The 20,141-nt window shown below is 36.9% G+C and overlaps 1 protein-coding gene and 1 non-coding gene across 2 annotated transcripts; one reads left to right on the top strand and one right to left on the bottom strand.

The window, feature by feature from the left end:
- Nucleotides 1-345: 345 nt before the first annotated feature.
- On the bottom strand, nucleotides 346-417 carry Trnap-agg (transfer RNA proline (anticodon AGG)). Its single transcript has one exon. It is a non-coding gene; the product is annotated as a tRNA-Pro (tRNA).
- Nucleotides 418-4,534: 4,117 nt separating this feature from the next.
- LOC106061495 (uncharacterized) lies at nucleotides 4,535-18,002 on the top strand. The gene is made up of 8 exons (XM_013219659.2): nucleotides 4,535-4,864; nucleotides 7,262-7,413; nucleotides 8,960-9,674; nucleotides 10,970-11,094; nucleotides 12,044-12,090; nucleotides 13,002-13,150; nucleotides 13,570-13,753; nucleotides 15,883-18,002. Exons 2-8 carry the CDS (start codon nucleotides 7,268-7,270, stop codon nucleotides 16,176-16,178), a joined length of 1,662 nt encoding a protein of 553 aa, XP_013075113.2. The 5' UTR covers nucleotides 4,535-4,864; nucleotides 7,262-7,267; the 3' UTR covers nucleotides 16,179-18,002.
- The last annotated feature ends 2,139 nt before the right edge of the window (nucleotides 18,003-20,141 follow it).

The following is a 20,141-nucleotide window of genomic DNA, read 5'->3' as shown; positions in this document are numbered from 1 at the left end:
GACCCCAACAATCGGAGGCCATTGCGGCTACCTGGTTTGCTTATGCTTAAGGCCGGCCCTGTCATGATTTAATGTTTTCTGGACCCTCGAGCCTTCGGCCCTCAGTACATAATGAAGCCTCAGAGGCTTGAGTCCATTGATCTCGACGATTTCGGGTAATCGGTGACACTCCTTTACTCTTTTAATGATTCTGTATGCTGCAAGAAGTCATTGGTTTGATGGGCATTCTTCAAAGATTAAAAAAAAGATACTCCCATAAGAAACTTTTTTAATACGGTACTTGATTTTGTAAATAAATGTTTCTTTTTTTGGTATTGGTTAAAAAAAAAACTGATACCAAAAATAGGGCTCGTCCGGGATTTGAACCCGGGACCTCTCGCACCCTAAGCGAGAATCATACCCCTAGACCAACGAGCCGCCGCATGCCAAATTCAGTCAGCAAAATTTTATGGCGCGGAATGTGTCTGTGTACGTGTGTCTGCTTTTGATATGGAAGACTGTTGAGGAAGAAAGACAGAAGGAGAGAAAGTAATGTTAACGGACAGGGGAAGAAATAAAGTAAGAATACAAGATTTTGTAAAGTAAAAAAGAGAAAACAAAAGTAACTCAAAATAATATAAAAAAAAGGTGAAATTTACGTCTGCTAAGTTGTTGGTTTTCCTGGCTGATTCAGACCATTCTCTAAAGCACTAGAGAAAAAGGAGCACTTGTGCGAATTTGTTCTAGCGTATGGAATAAGAAATTTTCCTTTGTGTCTTTCTGAGTATTTCACTAGGTTTTGTTTTTCTATTTGTAAATTATGGTTCAATGTTTTATCTATTTAACTACTTTACATTTTATTATTCATCTTCTATCTTATCTTCTTATCTTATATAATACAGACGTTACTTCAAAAAAGAAGATGATTACGTCATACGCGTCATGCATTTAGTCATTGATATTAGCCAATGACTTAAATTCTGCTAAGTCAATGGTTTTCCTGGCTAGCTATCCGATCCTGAACTGTCTCTAAGTTTAGTGATTTTACTCATGGTGTTACTGTAATCAAATGTAAATTTTCATTTCTTTTTTTTTTTTTTTTTAAAGGATACCTCAGCTTTTTAGCTTTTGACTTCAGTTGTCGAGCTGTTTACATCCTAGGAATCCTTGGGCCTTTGCCTCTTTTCTTTGCCTCTTTTTTGGGCATTGCCTCTTTTTTTTGGGCTATTGGCCTCTTTATTGGGCGTTTTTTTTTTTTTAACAAAAAGATGCATATTTTATAAGTAATCGTAGAAATTAAGTTACATTTTAAAGTACAATGATTGCAAAACATAGAATTGCATATAGTTACATTTAGGTTGTCACAATATTTTAACGTTTTAAATTGCTTTGTATATGACGTTATTTTTTTCCAATAGCATATAATGAATATTTTGAAATTTAAGGTTCATAAATTATATGTGATGAGAATGTCAACAATAGGTAATTAAATAGAAACAATCAAAACAAACAAAATGTTCATTTCTTACAAATCTTGCTGGTCTCTTGCGTGTCTGCTGTAAGTTCTTTATGTTTTGTTTAGTTGAGGTATACCAGAGGATGTATATTCTAATATGGGTTGCCTGAATCTGCCTGGAAAACCAACACCTTAGCAAAGTTTAATTCATTGATTAACATGCATGACTAGATTGACAAGTGAAAGGCGTAGGACGTAACTATCTTCTTGTTTTGAAGTAATTTCTGTAACATATAAGCTAAGATAATATTGGCCTTACCATGGCATTTCAGTTTTATGCTCTTGTTTGATTTGTAAAAAAAAAAAAAAAAATCTACTCAATAACAGACAAGTGCTCTATCACCTGGACCACCTCACTATTCCTATAAAAAGACGTATTGGGAATGGAGCTATCAAAAAGAAAACAAAAAAAAGTTTGTCTTCAACACTTTCTGAATTGCAGAACAGTTAGTAGTGGCGAGTGTAACAAATAAGTCATTAAAGAAATCCAAGGGAAACGACTGCACGCGAATTTCTTTTTGAATTATCTCTCTTTGCGATTTTAATAACCTTAACCTTATGGTCCCCCAACCCCAGTGTAATTCTGAATAATGAGCATTCATACAGCCCTTCTCTGCCCGCCCTACTTGTAATGTAGTGGCCTATCACTTCTAGTTCGAACATGTATTTTCATACTCCCTCCCCTCCCCTCCCTCAGCGACCTCCTTTCTCCTCACCATTGAGCCAGTGTGTCCTAACTTTGTCAACCACTTGAGAGCTGAAACACCGCAGTCTATTAAAAGGGCCCCTGAACAAATCTAGGAGGGAAAGGTGACAATGGTTCTAAAACTATTTCAAACGACACACTCCCTGGTGCTATCCTATGTAACCGATTTCAACAGTATTTCTCTAACGCCATGGATATCGTATGCATCGAGAGTGTGGTGTTTTTGTAAACAGGAATTGTGTATAAAGTCTAAAAAAATAATCTTGCATAATAATTAAAGCATGTCAATGAGTGTGAAGATTAAGGAATGGGTGTAAAGATTTGGGAATGAGTGTAAAGATTAAGGAATGAGTGTAAAGGTTAAGGAATGAGTGTAAAGATTAAGGAATGAGTGTAAAGATTAAGGAATGAGTGTAAAGGTTAAGAAATGAGTGTAAAGATTAAGGAATGAGTGTAAAGATTAAGGAATGAGTGTAAAGGTTGAAGAATGAGTGTAAAGGTTAAGGAATGAGTGTAAAGATTAAGGAATGAGTTTAACGATTCAAGGAATGAGTGTAAAGATGAAGGATTAAGTGTAAAGATTAAGGAATGTGAGTAAAGATTAAGGAATGAGTGTAAAGATTAAGGAATGAATGTAAAGTTTAAGGAATGAGTGTAAAGGTTAAGGAATGAGTGTAAAGTTTAAGGAATGAGTGTAAAGATTAAGGAATGAGTGTAAAGATGAAGGAATGAGTGTAAAGATTAAGGAATGAGTGTAAAGATTAAGGAGGCGTGGATATGACGTACTAGCTGTGACCTACAACCAAAGCAGACATAATCGTTGTCCACTGTTGGTTGTGTATTTCCTTTTGGTCTCAAATGTGTATCCAAAGGCCATTGTGAGAAATCTTCAGCTTTTTCTTAAGGAAGCCGCCTGCTGCCAGGTGCTCTCTTCTGTCAGTTAACGCAAGTTGGTGCCTGAGCTGGTCTTTAGAGCGTTCTAGGCGGGCACCTCTGTTACGCATATCTCCTTTCAGCTCACCTTTCCTGCATAAACACATGTACACTTGACATGAAAAACAATAACGATTTACTAAACTATTTTAGGTTTTGTAATACAATCTAGAAACAAAACCAAATAGGTTTTATAATTTAACAAGAAAAACATTAAAAATACTTTAAAAAAAAGACAATACCTCTTTTATGCAACTTATTGAGCATTTGTTTTTCTCTTTAAAATGAATGAATATTAGATTTAAAAAAACGACAATTGCTCTATACAACTTTCGTACTCTTCGAGAAAAAAAAATCATGGCTAAGCGAATGTATAGACCTGGTACATCCTTTACTATTTCAACGCTAAGCATTGAGATCTAGACTTGTAAGACAATGCGCAAATTTGGTAGTAGTATTTGGTAGTCGAGACCGATGTTCGACTGAGTACTTCCAGCTGCCAAGACGCAATTCCTGAGAACCACTATTTCAGCTAAAGTCAGTCTTGTATTTCACGGGAGTCTCAAGCCTGTTAATTATTCAGTAGCTCAGTGGTTCCCAGAATATTAACCCAGGGCTTCATCCGGCCTCTTACAATGCCTGCCTTCAGTTCAACATTCAATGAGTGCACATCAACGCCACACCAAAGGATCGGTCCGATTGTGGTGGACGCTGAGGTGATTTCGCCCCTCTAACGTGAGGCCTTGTTAGTGACGAGAGTATCTTTAGCGAGACATCAACACCGAACATCAAAATCATAGTTATATAAAATACTTTAATCTTTATTTAATAGTTTACATCGTAAACGCTATTCGTTTTATCTTGTTCCATTTTGTTGTTTATCTTGTTCCATTTTGGTGTTTATCTTGTTTCATTTTGTTGTTTATCTTGTTTCATTTTGGTGTTTATCTTGTTTCATTTTGGTGTTTATCTTGTTCCATTTTGGTGTTTATCTTGTTCCATTTTGGTGTTTATCTTGTTCCATTTTGGTGTTTATCTTGTTCCATTTTGTTGTTATCTTGTTCCATTTTGGTGTTTATCTTGTTCCATTTAGGTGTTTATCTTGTTCCATTTTGGTGCTTATCTTTTTCCATGTTGGTTTCAACACGTAATCGCACCATTCAAACATTCCCACTATGATGCGCACGAAACACTAACATTTATTTGGACCCCTGGATGGAAACAAAACGTGAGCACCACTGGACTAGTATACAACTCTACTCTCCCTTTTCTCGTATATAGATCTCCATTTTTTATGTGAAGATTGATAACGATTTACAACCGCGGGACGTCAATGTTTGTTCAGTTGAATGAACATTACATGTAACCTTTGACCCGAAAGACAAATACAGTGCGTTTGGAAACGGAAGGGGAGGAGCTATCATCCCTCCCCGACTTTCCTCTCTCTAGAGCTCTGACCGTTGGAAATATATAAACGGCCAACTCTACCTCATTGCACAAGTCTCTGACAGCAAGGCCGACACGATCTCGACGGTCACGCTTATAAACGGCGCAAAAGAAGAACGGTTGAATTCCTACTAGAATCTAGGAATGTACCAACCAAGCATGGGACAGTAGTACGCCAATCTGGACCATAATGCATTAGTGCTAGTCCATCATACGCTACATACCAAAGATCTACTTGTCATATTGCGCATGTCAGAGGGCAGATTTTTTTCTAATGCATTCTGGTAAGTCCTACGTTTTAAAATAGTGAATTCGTAAATTCATCATATATATTTTTTCTAAAATAAATTAGTATTTTTGTCTGTCTATTTTCACTTTGTTTTATTACTTTAAAATTTCTTTAACATTAAATTTCTGCTATTTTATAAATTACAAAGGTTTCTCTAAAAAAATATAAATAAATAAAATGCCTTGTGCATTATTTTTAAAAACATTAACCAATTAATTGACAAAAAGAACTAAACAGAAATATGTACACTATACACGCAGTGCCAGATTTCAGTAAGTGGAGGCTCTGGGTAGAATTTTTGTTTAAGCTCCTACCCTATTCAAATTTCATTATAAATGCCTTTGATAATAATAACTAATGTAAAATATTGTCATATTTATGAAATCTATTCAAATAGTCAATAGCATTAATAAACAATTTATGGACATATATCTCTTTAATAATAACACACCCGTTTTGGCCCGCAGGCCTTGGTTTAGGCATCACTTACATGGTGCATTTAATTTTTCTCAAAACATGGCAAAATGTTGTTTGTACCAGAAAGCAATAGTTTTAAACACTTTGTAATTAAACCCACATGAAATACTGTTAATACTTGTATAGAGATGAATAGTGTTTTTTTTTTTTAAAGAGTCCTTCGGTTGTAGGAGGGATGCCGTTCTCATATAATAAGAGGACGACTCCTGCTAACTTTTAACAATATCGGTTAAACGGTTCTGAGTTTCGAAAGGCATACATGTACCGTTCACTTTTGTTTACATTTTGTAATTATAAGTGAAATTAAAAAGGGAGGTCAATCTTACATTCGTATATCACACTGTGAACAGTATCGATTTATCTATAGATAGAATAAATTATCGAGTACTTTCAAAGTAAATTTAAAAAAAAATTGTGTAATGGTATTAGTGGTATGATAATTGGTTGTACAAAAAAGTACGTCATACTACTATTGATAATACATAATTTTAAATTCATGTACCGGTAAATTAAACGTAGCTATATACAAGCTAAAATAAAATTGCAGATATATAATATCTTACATATTACACAGTTCCTAATATTCTTATTAACCGGCTTCACTAGATACCTTCGCATACCCTCTCCTGTTTTCCACAACACCATTTTTTAAAATGTAAAACTAGTAATTTATAGTCCAGTCAATCTGTCTACATTCTTGTTAAGGGCACAATTCAACGCGACCCTTTTTTGTTCAAGGCATTGATTGAACTGATCGCGTACAACTTTTCCCTTTCAATCGATCTATGTCGATGATTTAAGGGTGGTAAGGCCACCGGGGGAAATATCAAAAGACGTTTTTCAGTGGAACACGTGAAGATCTTGTAGTTAGCTGGGTGTCAATACGCTGTAAGTATTAAGTCAATATATTTTTTCATTCAGGCCTTTATAAATACGTTATGGGTCCCCCCGTTGGAGATAATGGTGATATATGGCACCTGACCTGTATAGCTTTAGAACACGTAACGAGAAGTATAATCAATAATGTGATAGTTATTGCTCGAAGGCCAACTATGCCCTTTTCCATATTATTAAAGCGTTGAGTCTATAGAACACAGGGACTTCTGGGAGACATATGGAGCCATTGATTTATTCCTTCGGATGAGCACCTATCACTCACCCAAACTCCTTATCTGCATCGCTGCGAGAATGGCAACCTAAAGATGTATTCTCAAAATATATCAAAGAAGATTTCCAATGCCAGTAGTAGAATCCAAACATCGCAAATTTCAGGATTTAGTCTAATGCTTTTAGAAAGTCTTGCATACTAAAATGGTACAGAAATGCTTTCCATCTACCAGTCATTCGATTGGCTAGTTCATATTCATCACTTTTTGTATTGAAGAATTCGATGGGGTCCGCCTCTGTGTATGTGTGATAACACAAACTTCCCTAGTGCTATTAGATCATGGAATGGATTGCCTGAGCCAGCCAGGAAAACCAGTGACTTAGCAGAATTTAGGACATTGGTTATATACATGACTAAATGCATGACGCGTATGACGTAATCATCTTCTTTTTTAATTAAAGTAACGTCTGTATCATATAAGAAGAATAAGAAACTCTCTTTATAAATAATAATAATAATAATAATAATCTTTATTGTCCTTAAGGAAATACAATGTGTGCATTACACCAACTAAACCCTGTAACTATAAAAAAAATGTATACATTCACACCTGACTTGCTCATAATTTACATGTGAAAAGTTTATAATCTTGTTAGTACTGGTTTCATATATTGTATAATTTTCAATGTCTCTCCAAGTGCGTACATTTATCGCATGGGTTTATCCGCTTGTGTTCGCATAGTATCAGTAAGATTATTAAGTAATTAATATAGTTACCTACATAAATGTCACAATGTCTATACACAGCTCGTCATGGAGATTGCCCAAGATTTGACCTGTCCGGTATGTCTGGAGTTCTACACACTGCCCATCATACTTCCGTGCGGACACGTCCTGTGCCGGACGCCGTGCGCTGAGACAATCTTAGAAGCCAATTTTATCCGTTGTCCGGTCTGTAGGCAAGTCGCTAATTGTATTTTTCGAACAGGCTATTTATGAAATATAATTCATGGTAAAAAGTATAGTGCCAAATACTGCTATTGCAATGTAAAATTATTGAACCACTCTTTTGGACAGACTTCACTAAACAGACTAGTCTTTTAGATCGTGTAACTCTTTTTGTAAATGTGTTTACAATCCCTAGTCCTTATTGATAAATCTCGTTTAGATACTTCCAGTAAATTTCTTTTCGCACGAATTAACTAAAGAGCACATAAATGCATGATGTCATAACCCCGATATTTTCCCTCATGACATCATATTGAGGACTAGATTAACTCTCTTGCTTTTGTCGGTGGTTTGTGACAATTAATGCTCCCTTAGTGGAGATTGTCAGGATAAACTAAACAATTTCAGGGTCGCCGTATCGAACTCTAAACCATTGCCAACGAAATATAAAACTACAAACGGAAGATCTTAAAAATTTTGATTCTGCATTGCTATGTTTTAATTCGTTATGCCTCTTTTATGGGCTCACGCCTCTTTTATGGGCTTATGCCACTTTTATGGGCTCACGCCTCTTTTATGGGCTTATGCCACTTTTATGGGCTTATGCCACTTTTATGGGCTTATGCCACTTTTATGGGCTTATGCCTCTTTTATGGGCTTATGCCACTTTTATGGGCTTATGCCTCATTAATGGGCTTATGCCTCGTTTATGGGCTTATGCCTCTTTTATGGGCTTACGCCTTTTTTATGGGCTTACGCCTTTTTTATGGGCTTACGTCTCACTTATGGGCTTATGCCTCTTTTATGGGCTTACGCCTCTTTTATGGGCTTATGCCACTTTTATGGGCTTATGCCACTTTTATGGGCTTATGCCACTTTTATGGGCTTATGCCTCTTTTATGGGCTTATGCCACTTTTATGGGCTTATGCCTCATTAATGGGCTTATGCCTCGTTTATGGGCTTATGCCTCTTTTATGGGCTCATGCCTCTTTTATGGTCTCACGCCTCTTTTATGGGCTTACGTCTCACTTATGGGTTTACGCCTCTTTTATGGACTCACACCTCTTTTATGGGCTTAAGCCTCTTTTATGGGCTTACGTCTCACTTATGGGCTTACACCTCACTTATGGGCTTACGCCTCTTTTATGGGCTCATGCTTCTTTTATGGGCTCACGCCTCTTTTTTGAGCTTACGGCTCTTTTTTGGGCACTTAAATGCCTCTTTTTTGGTTATTCCATTATATTTAGTTGGACACGCCGATATTGTTTCCAATTAATATCGGAGAAGTTGAATGTACATAGCAAGCATCTTATAACATTAACCCTAACCTAATACAAACGTACAAAGGTAACTACCACTTCTTTTATTTTATCACTGGAGACACCAAAAAAAAAAAAAAAGCGTTCTATTTATAGTTTTTTTAAAGTGCGTGAAAATCTTCAAAACATGAATTTTTTAAATGATCAATATGAATAAATATTTATTTTCTATCAAACGTAACTAAAAATTATAGATTAAAACATTTTTTTTTCATATTTTTTTTCTCACTGTGCCAGAGACAACTGCTACGTTCATAATGGACTTTCCAGTTTACCAAGAGTTCTTTCCCTTGAAAGCATCATCAGCAAGCAGAAGCAGACGAACCTGAAAGGCGCCTCTTTAAATGGAATCGATGCATGCGCAGAGCAAAAATTAAAACATGAAAGTGATAGTGCAAGATCAAATCAAGATTTCCCGCTCGAGTCTAAGAGGACAGAAGCTGAACGAGAGATACAGTCTCCATTGTGGACAACCTGTGATCCGCCCACGACTTGTTCCGCTCAACTAACGTATGTGTTGACGCTCTTGCAACAATCAAGTGCAGACATTCCCGTTTCCTTGTCGTGCTCTGGTCACGTGTCCACATTAGTCCAGTCGTCTGTTAGCTTGTATTTAAACAACCAATCAGAAACTGGCGCGCAATCGAGACTCTCACGCTCTTCATTGACAATGTCGGATTCATTGACACCCAATCCACATTTCTATCCCCTATTCGACTCTTCCATTAACCTCCCGAGTCGGCCTATCACTAAATTCGACCTACTTCTGCCCATCTATAAATTACTTCCCCTGACGGCGAGTAGCGGATATGAACATGTCGTCAAAGGCGACGATGATGACGACACATCCTCTGACGCTGATAAATGTCTGCTCCATTCTTTAGTCACGTGCAGTTACCCAAAGTCCTCTGTAGCCCCATGTGATAATTTAAACAGTGCACCATCTTTGTTGGTAAGCAAGAATTTTTTTTTAAATATTTTTTTTTTAAATTCAAAATATATTTTTTTGTCATATAAGTTCAATGAATTAATTCGATACAAGCCCCTCTTTATATATATCTAGAAAAATAAGAAAATACAGATTTGCTTATTGTCACGTCAAAAGATCTTGATGTTAAAGAGCTGGACGTTACTTGATCTTTGCCGAATGGTCAGGGGTTATGATATCTTGTAACCTTGATGCCCGAGGATTAGGTAGATGTACATGGGTCTCAGCTCAGGAAGAAAAACGTACAATCCGAAAAACGGCCAGCTCCTCTACCACGGAAGCAAAAGCCACCTTAACCTGCGCTATCTGTGGACGGGAGTGTCTCTCCAAAATAGGGCTCCACAGCCACACGAGGAAGTGTGCCCTGAGATGAACCATAGTCGTTCTACGACTGAAGGAGGCCAATAAGCGATATCTCTAGATCTAAATACTATCGTAAAGTTTCAATATACGAAAATCCTTTTAAAACAAATACAGAACTTTAATTCAATAACTAGGAATCACTGCAATGTACAGAATTTACAATAGTAAACTGTATGAAATACAAATATTCAAATGTACTACTAGATCTAATACAAATGTTTGTTTGTTTTGTTTTACATGTTTAGGATGTTCCTTCAGAGTTGAAGATAGTTTACTTCCTAGTCCAAACCTCCCGCAGGACGACAGGGGATGGGAGCGGGCAGGGTTTGAACCCTCGACCTTCGATAAATCCGAACGACAGTCCAGCGCGCAAACCGCACGACCAGGCAGCCATCCAATACAAGACTGGTCTCTATCAATTCTAGCTCGAAACTAATATACGTCTTATCTGCATGAGAATCTCAACACGACTGACTCTCTCCTCGCGCCTTTGTTCTCACTTTCTATTATGACCTTTGGCTTAACCAATGAAATTGTTCCCTTCAAACAATCGAATAATTTTCTATCAAGTGTTATACGCGTGATTGCTACGTCATAGGAAATACCGAGGTTGACCTTACCTTGACTTGAGTTTATCTTAAATTATTTAATATTTGACATAATATTTAAATTCATACGTGACACTTATAATTTATTGTAAGTTAGATTTTTTATCAAATAAATATTTTTTTTTTTAATTCTTAAATTACCGATTTTAGATTTAGCAGTTAAAATACAAACTAGTATAAATATAAATGAAAAAAAAAAGCTGTAAGAAAAATTGTAATTTGAGTAACGTCCCATGTCTATACAATGAAATAAGAACGATAATCTTTTTGATCTCTCTAATAAAACAGACGCCGAAATCGACTAATAAAATCACGAGCGAGGATAATATTCATTTCCAGGAAGAGGAGCCTGAACTGATTTCGTCACAATCTCAAAAGTCGTCCCTGGTTGATACTGAGCCAAACAGCTTAGGGTTTGTGAATTTTGAATTCTAAAATATTAAGTGCTTTTGCTGCGCTTGTGTGTGTGTGTTTGCTTGAGTGTGTGTGTACTCATTTTGTGTGAGAGTACTGTGAATGCATATTTAAAATTATATAATATAATTGAGATGCTACAGAATGATCCTAGTTATCAAACTGAAAGACCGCATCACAAACGAAGAGGTTAGAGACAGGGTTATTACAGCGATCGGACCATGCGATGACATGCTAACTACTATTACACAAAATTAGACTCTATGGCCATTTTAAAAGGGTCTTCAAGGCTGTCAAAGACCTTCCTTCTGGGAACAGTACCAGGAAAAAGAAGAAAAAAAAAAAAGAGAAAGCGACTGAAAGACAACATCAATTAACTTAAAATAATGGACGGTCCTATCCAAGGCAAAAGGCAGTAATGGAGAAAGACTGTCGACAGATCCTATGTGGTGCCCCAACGGTCCAACAGATTAAGGAATAGGTGAATGTATATAGTACCTTGCAGATGATGTTAAGTCTATTTGTTTCTGTTGCCCACTGTTAATGATGGTGTCATGTGGCCAGCACAACGACCACCCGCCTTCACTTTCCCCAAGTAATGTCAGGTACCCATTAGAGCTGGCGCCCTTAAATCGCAAAATTCAAAATCCAAGTATTCATCAGGATTCGAACCCGAAACCCTCGGTTCGAGGGCCGAGCGCTTTACCACTCAGCCACCGTGCCTCCGAATGCGAATAAGAGAAAAATAATTTTAAAACGTACTCTTTTTCCTTTTTTTATATCACAAATATTTTTTCTTTTAGATTTACTATTATTAAAGTATAAGCGTTTATAGTGAATTTTACTTAAGTCTGACCTAGCTTAATGTCATAGTGACCAGTTCATTAATAGAAACATTTTAAAAGGGGATTATATTAATCTTACACAATTCTTTCTCATTCAATATAGATCAGAGTGTCAGATGGCAGTTCAGTGTTTGGCCAAATATAATAAAGGTAAATAAAATCAATGTTTACAAAGATGGGACGCTAAGATATTTCCAATTATCTCATCTTATCTTATGAACTCTGCCATGTCGTTGGTTTCTCTGGCTGATTCATAGAACATTAAATGCATTTTTTTTTTCTTCAACTCCTGCTGTAAACTTAAATCTGTTCAAAGGTGGTGGACGGAATAAAATGCAATACTGACAACGAACTTAGGTTCGAAACCGTACAGGCCTTTTTTTTTCTAAGACGCTCTGATTCGATCCAGTGACATCCAATCAGATTCGATCTCATCCAATCCAATCCTATTCAATTTAAACATAAATCAGAAATTGATTTAATGTATACATTATGCTTATTCTTCTTGATTCAAACGCTAGAACAAATTCGTAAAAGTGCCTTTTCTTCCGTAGTGTCATTAGAGGATGGAATGGGTTGCCTGATTCAGCCAGGAAAACCATCAACTTAGCAGAGTTTAACATGCATGACTAGATTGACACATGAAATGCGTAGAATGTTATTATCTTATTTTTTCAAGTAACGTCTACAATATATGATCAGAAAATGAGTAATACAAATGAAGCAAATACTTAATTCCTTACTTATTCCTGTGAACCCCCAGAGGAAAATATGGCCACAACAAGACTTCTCCGAACTCAGTTTTAAGCACATATTTTCATGTGATCCCAAGTCATTCCAGAATTTCCAGCTTCGCTGACGATTGACCTCCTCTAGATTTGCCTGGGTCTGCCCACTTTCCTTCTTTCAAGTGTCTTGCAACGTTGGTACTTTATTTTCGCAGTGTGTGTCCTACCTACCTCATCATTAGATTCTCATTAATGCAAATGAACCGTTTCTGCAAAGTTATCATTAGAACATTGGCAATGCAAGACAATCATATGTCAACTTTAATCTTTCAGTCCCAAAGAAGCCAGTCTTGGACCTCCACATGTCCTCCAGAAGTAGTGATTGCGTTGTACTCGCCTTAGCTCCGCCCACAGTTGGTGACGTCATCGATGGTTACGAAGTTGTCTTCGGCACGTGGGAGCAGGTACAGTTGAATATGGAGGTATGTCAGGTCAACGGAGAGGTATATATATATATATAGTTCGTCCATCGTGGTTTGGTGATGACCATTTAGTCATACTGGAGGCTGAGGGCTTTGCACTGGGGTTTAGCGCCTCCTCGTGTGGCTGGTGAGACATATGTGAGCCTGGAATGTTCGGCTGCACACTGGGCAGGTTATTACAGCTGGAGCTAGTGTCATTGGCCTTGTTTTCTTCTCTAGCGCTTCTCTTCTGTCACCGCTGTTCCAGACAGTTGATATCGAGAAAGGTAAAAGCATGAAATTGCCTTAAACAAAAACAATTGGTAAAAATATTTGTAATCGCGCAGATTTGTTCTTTTTGGCCTAGATCTATTACAAATTTAAATACAAAATTAATTTTTACAACTACGTTTAATGTAAGCTTTTTTTTTTTTTTTTAGGAGACAGTCAGAGCTCGCTTGAGTGACAGCGTCAACGAGGCTTACTGTTTTATTCCAATAGAGAACCTCTGCCAATCGACTCGCTACTTCTTTAGTGTCACAGCTGTAAATCAAGAAGGTCATAGTCCTAGTAGTGACCCTGTCCACTGCAGAACCCTTGACCCACAAGACATCCATCTCCAAGGTAAATAAAAGTGACTTTTCGTAGGGCAGCTTAGGAAGGACATTTTCTTTTTTTTATTAAACTCTTCTTCTCCGGATTGACGATGACATCGTTGATTCGAGCCCATTCAACTAACGTAACTTTTGGTTTGTAAACTTCAATTTGTGTTAATATGGATGGCTGCCTGGTCGTGCGATTTGCGCGCTGGACAGTCGTTCGGATTTATCGATGGTCGAGGGTTCAAATCCTGCCCGCTCCCGTCCCCCGTCGTCCTACGGGAGGTTTGGACTAGGAAGTAAACTATCTTCAACTCTGAAGGAACATCCGAAAACATGTAAAACATTTATATTAAAAGGGCATACATTTATCTATTCCAATTATAACATTTTCTGACTAAAAGAAAACAATTACTGAAATTTAACCCTAACAGGCGAATGAAATACAAATGGGAAAAATTAATAATGCCTTTTGAAAAAAATTACGGAGATAGAGTTAAAGCCACTAAGAAATGACAGAAGAAAACTACTACTACGAGATATTTTTTCAAGTAAAAATAATAATAACAAACAAACAAACAAAAACAAGAAACAAACAAGAAATCCTTAAAAACAAAAGCAAAGCTCTTGATAAGCGTAGTTCTATCAATACGTTTGGATCAGTCATCCATTAAATTTAATATTCGTATAAATCTGTGTGATAATAATAATTTTTACAAATAATTTTTATTTATCGTAAATTCATGCTTTTAGCTTTCTATGATCCTATCACTTGTCTGGACCATTAGGAACGGGATGAAGGGAGAAAGACGTGGGTATCTGTGTGAAGAAAGCGTGATCACTTTTTAAATGCATTTATAAAAAAGTTTGAACGATCACAATTTGAACTCAAACATGTTAACCACTTTGCCAGAAAACTGCTTAAGAAAAAGATATTTTTAGATTTATATTGTTAGTTTCAAACCTTAATGGGTCCACCTAATTTATATTTCAAATCTTAATAAGGGACTAATTCAACTTATACCACCACATTAGTTAAGTATGATTTCTTTCCCTTGTTCGAGATGCAAAACAAAATAATTACTTGCCAATAGTAATCGATTTTATTTTTTACTGTTTCATGCGTTGTCAGGTAAAAGAAATAGTTGTGCACAATTTCAGCTTTATCCGAGATTTTGTGTTGGAGAAAAAACGTTTACAATTTTTTTTACCAGACATAATGAGCTGATTGTGACGACTACACTTGCCGGGGATTATATTATCAAATTTGACAATTCAATGAAATGAAGAAAGAAACATCTCTCTGTATTTTCTTAAAACTTCTTTAATAATACTTCTTCAACTTTCACATCAAATTAACTTCTCAATTCAATAACAACTTGACTTGATACTTCATAAATAAAACTTAAAGATACATGAAACTTCACTTAGTATAACTTCAACTTCAACTAATAAAACTTTAATTAAATGGACCCGCTAATATCACAAAACTTGAATAAACCTTTACTAAGAGAAGACTTAAGCGATAACTAAGCGAGAACCCCGTCTAACTGACTTTCCCTTAATTTATACCTTTCTTAATCATACATTCCAGAATCATGGAAACTTCTCCCCTAATTATTTTAGTAACTTTGACCTTCTAGAAACTGGTCGAAATAGGTCACAGACTCGACTCGTGACACTGATATAAATGCTTTGTAAAAAGTCCGGAGCATATATAGGCCTAGCGATTCTCTAAAATACTTTCAAGAAGGATACCAATTATCGCGTTGGAGCGACTTTTCATATTACCTCTAGAAAGTAAAATTTTGTACATATTAGTACCAATTTTTTTAAAGTCAAAAAATTATTTGAAATCACATATATGAATAACACAAATAAGTCATTGAGCTTTATAAATGGTAGGTAAGTTTTAATTATCCTTTCAAAAAGGAGGATTATAGCGCTCTAGCCTAAATATTGTGCAGAGCAGCAGGATTCAAACCCGGACCATCCTGACGTCTATTCGGAGCGTATCTAATGACCAGGCAGACATCCTTTACATTCTCATGACGTTTTTCGTGCTTGGTTAGTTCACTTTTAGTTGACATCGTAAGATAATTAGAAGGACCTAATTAAATATGTGTTTACATGCTTTACTGTACTTGTTAACAGTGCCAATCATTCTTGAGATTCAAAGCCACACCTCCAGTCGATCAGCCACTGTTATCACAAGTCAGCGGAGGCAACACCAAAGGGAGATGACTAAGCTATTTCTCCTACACAGGAAAGAGGCAGACGTGGGAACATCTTTCACGTGGTCGGGAACGAGGATTGAACGTGAGCGCTGTCGACACGAAGTGGAGAACCTGCAGCCCGACACAGAGTACCAGTTCATTGTCATGGTGGTGGGTGAGGGTGGGCGATGTCAACTGTCGGAAAAATTGTGGCTAAAAACGAGTGCTTCATAATCCTGTCATGCCATTCTTCAAGTTACGCCACTGACTAGAGTATAATGCTACTTCTTCAAGTTACGCCTCTGACTAGAGTATAATGTCGAGTTTTGAAATCACGCAACTGACCGCAGTATATTCCCATCTTAACGTTATGTCCCTTACAAGAGCTGCTGCCACTGACTTGTGTATAATGCCACCTTAAAGTTCTGCCACTGACTAGAGTATAATGCCACTTTGAAGTCAGACTAGTGCAGTGTTTTACAAATTTTTTCTTAAATGGAACACTTATTCGTACATTCTGTATTTAGCGGAACACTTTGCTTATCTTTTAGAGAGATCAATTCACGTGGTGGCCAGAACAGTTTAATCTCACCAAACAAATTTTGGACAGATGGCCTTAAGGTAAGGCCAGGTTTAATCAGTTAATTGATCCAAGATCGAGTCCATTCTTTTCCTAGTACGCTGTGTGATGGGAAATTAGCTCAGAACCTACAAGTCGTCCTTCAAAGAAGATTATAAAGGCGTATCCATGTGTTAATCATGTCATAAATACTAGAGAATTTTGGAGGATTTGGGCAAAACATTTTCCATATTGCGGTGTCTTGAAAGAGTATTAAATATAATTTATAATTGCTTATTAGGGATTCTCGCTTTAAGAGCTTATCACAGACTAACATTAGGCTGGTACCTATTTACGCTTTGATTTTTGAAAGATACTGTTTACTAGTCCCCCGGAATGGCCAAAAGACAGAGAAGAATGGAGAAAGACGGTCGACGAGTATTGCATGGTGCCCCAACTGTGCAATAGTCTATAGACTAAAGGATAGGTAAAGGTAAAGATAAATATTATCATTATTTTAGTGCACAATGATTTTTAAATTTTATTTTTTTTCAACGATCAAAACAAGACTATGGCTTGAATATTCCTAATCCATTGGTGAATTTGATTGGGGCCGCCTCTGAGTTTGTGTGATAACGCAAACTCTCTTTGTAAACTTTTTTTTCTCCAAATTCGTTTTTATAAAGTCTTTTTTTGATTTAATAGAAATTAATATTATCTTCATTTTTCTCTTGTTACTATGACAATTCTTTTATACTTCTCTAAGTGTCGGTAGATACTCGGCACTCTCTCGTACTATTTCATGAACAGTCAAAGAGCGACAACTGGGCTACCAGCAGAAGTAAAAAAAAACCACGAAGCCATTTGAGACAACGAGAGCTCAAAACAACGGCAGTCACTCATGATAGCTTTTCCCAATTTGTTTCCTTCGTATATTTGCTATTACGTCCCTTGTTATACTTTTATCCACCCGTTAACAAAATACTACAAATTGACCCCAGCAGGAGATGATATCTGGTAATAGCATGTACTGGTGACCCGTCGCAACCTGGGAAAGAAATGTGTTACTTGTTTTTAACCATTTACATATTATAGTAGACAAAGAGAAATATTAACAATAGAATACATAGGCCTACTTTAATATATATATATTAAAATATTTAACTTTGAAATTTCTATCAATAAATTCTGAAAATATTGATGTATAGTAATGGCTGTGCAAGATAAAGAAATTATATAATAGAATCCCCGAGCATTATATAAAATTTAAAAACAGCTATGGATTCTGGGAAGGGACAAATGTAACTGTTCTAAATCTAAATGTAGGTCTACGTCACGTCATTAGGACAACACTTTGATATAAATAACTGAAAAAATAATTTGCTATTATCTACAAACCTTTTTTTTTCTCTATCTTCTAATTTGTTACAACAATTAAATGGCAGAATGAGGAGAGAAGAGATTATGCGCTAAATAAAACATTCAATACATTACAACGATATGTTTTGTTTTTTTGTGTTTTTTTTTGCACTTCTAAATTACTACATTTAGCAAAGAAAAGGAATTTGAATTACCAAAAACAAGTTAAAATCATAGACGAAACATTTAGATTTCTAGGGTTCAATCACAGTAATCGTCATCATCATCATCATCAAACTCCATTTGAGTGAGGGCTTGAGAGGCTCAAATCCTCTCTTGCAAAAGTCTTGGACATAAACCCTGCTGTCTTGCGTAGTGCATAAATGTCACCATACAGGTCAAGAATTTTTGGGTTTCCCAGACCTGTCGAGGCGGAGATCAGCAAGTCTGGGGTAGTCAAACAGAATATGAGGCACGGTTTCCTCTTCTTCCCCGCAGCGGGGGCACCGTGAATCGAAATTTGGCCATAGCCGAAAAAAAAAAAAAGAGTCAAGAGGTCAGTGGCCTGTCCTGCACTGTGCTATAATAGCTTGCTCAGGCCTGGACAGCCTCCACCACGGAGAAGTGCGGTCAGGGCTCCTCATGCGCTCCCAGACTCCACGGACTTTTTGGCCTCTTATTACTAATGTGCTAATGTAACGTGTCAGTTGGACTGACCCAAGGGGCCGTCTTTGAGTTTGTAAAAAATAAATGTCATAAACTCTTTTTATCTCTTTTTTTAATGCTATTATTTTTTTTTTATATTACGGACAAATAAACGATTTTGACTGGTAGCTTCAGATTACGTGTTTTTTTATTTTATAAGCCAAGGTGAACCGTTAAACAGTAATAGTTCATAAGATACTGTCTTTACCGTAATTGAACGGTATTTCGAAACCAATAAAAAAAATATCATTTTAAGAGCTCACATGCTAATTAGTGTCATATAAATGCCAGGAAATATTGAGCCACGATTCCTGGTTTTCGAACCTAACGACGACAAGTGAATCTCCTATCGCGGGGCCCCCTTTAGGCATGGGGCCTTTGTCGGTTGTCCCACTTGCCACCACTAAGTCCGCTACTGGTAAAGACTAAGACTGACAAGCTTGAGAGATAGTTCACATCGCATTAGTCGGAACGTTTCGTCTTAATTGGTTCCTCCCCAAAGCGTATACTCTTGCTAACAGACTTGAAACGGGGCATGATGTCTGAGTTGTTAATAAGCGCCTTGCTTCTGAACCTGGAGTCCTGGGTTCGAATCTCGGTGAAGCCCAGACTTTGAACTTTTGGATTTTTCGGGGGGGGGGGGGCGCCAACCAATGTAAATGGGTACCTGACTTTAGTTGGGGAAAGTAAAGACGGTTGGTCGTTGCGCTGGCCACATGACACCCTTATCATTAACATTGGGCCAAAGTAACAGACGACCCTAACACCATTTGCCCTATAGGTCGCGAGATTTGAACAAGGAGCTTTACTCTTTTTTTTAAAAAACAGATTTTAAAATTTACGCACCCCTTCTTGAGAGAATAAACTATCGACACAGACCATACTATCTTTATATACACTGGGCACTTGTATTATGAGATAATTGAAAGGAACAACCGAGGTGCACACATCTATGAATCATCAGCAACATTCGCGTGATGTTTTTATTTCTTACTATACAAGTATTTATCACCTTTCAAAAGTAACATCTGTAGTTTATAAGATAAGATTGGATTATATCGCTTTAAGTCATTATTGATCTCCTCTATTGGTATCCTTTACTTGTTTTTGCCTAATAATTACGATTTCTTTATTGTTGTTGCTAACTCTTAGTGGAAACTGGAACCCACAGTGACAACGATCTCGATAACGGATATTACGATGTCTATCTTTACTAGCTTATGGGCCTCATTCACCAATTGTAAATAAACACATTTAGCCACGTCATACTATTGATAAAACAATGAAAAATACGTATCACGTGACAGCCACTATGGATGGCATACTTCGTATAGAATATAGAGAGAATCACGTGGCTAAATGTTGTTTGTTTACGATTGGTGAATGAGGTCTATTGCAAAGCACAAGTGCTACTACAAAGGCAGTCAGAGTTATAAATAATAACAATATATACTGTGAGGCAGGGAGAGTGGCCAGCATGGGGGGTGGGTGGGGGGGGGTAGGGAGAGGCACTGAGCCTACGGAAGGCCGAGGGAAGTGGCGGTTCGTCTGCAGTTGACCTTCAGTGAAGTACA

Source organism: Biomphalaria glabrata, chromosome 13, assembly GCF_947242115.1.
Source record: "Biomphalaria glabrata chromosome 13, xgBioGlab47.1, whole genome shotgun sequence".
Taxonomy (NCBI): domain Eukaryota; kingdom Metazoa; phylum Mollusca; class Gastropoda; family Planorbidae; genus Biomphalaria; species Biomphalaria glabrata.
Note: the sequence above shows the minus strand (reverse complement) of the source record. Positions and strands in the feature narration are given on the sequence as shown.

Excerpts from the sequence above, each read along its gene's own strand:
- LOC106061495 (XM_013219659.2), top strand. The coding sequence starts at position 7,268 with ATGGAGATTGCCCAAGATTTGACCTGTCCGGTATGTCTGGAGTTCTAC. Across the intron at positions 13,151-13,569 it reads AGGTACAGTTGAATATGGAG|GAGACAGTCAGAGCTCGCTT; the intron begins GTATGTCAGGTC and ends TTTTTTTTTTAG. Across the intron at positions 13,754-15,882 it reads ACAAGACATCCATCTCCAAG|TGCCAATCATTCTTGAGATT; the intron begins GTAAATAAAAGT and ends ACTTGTTAACAG.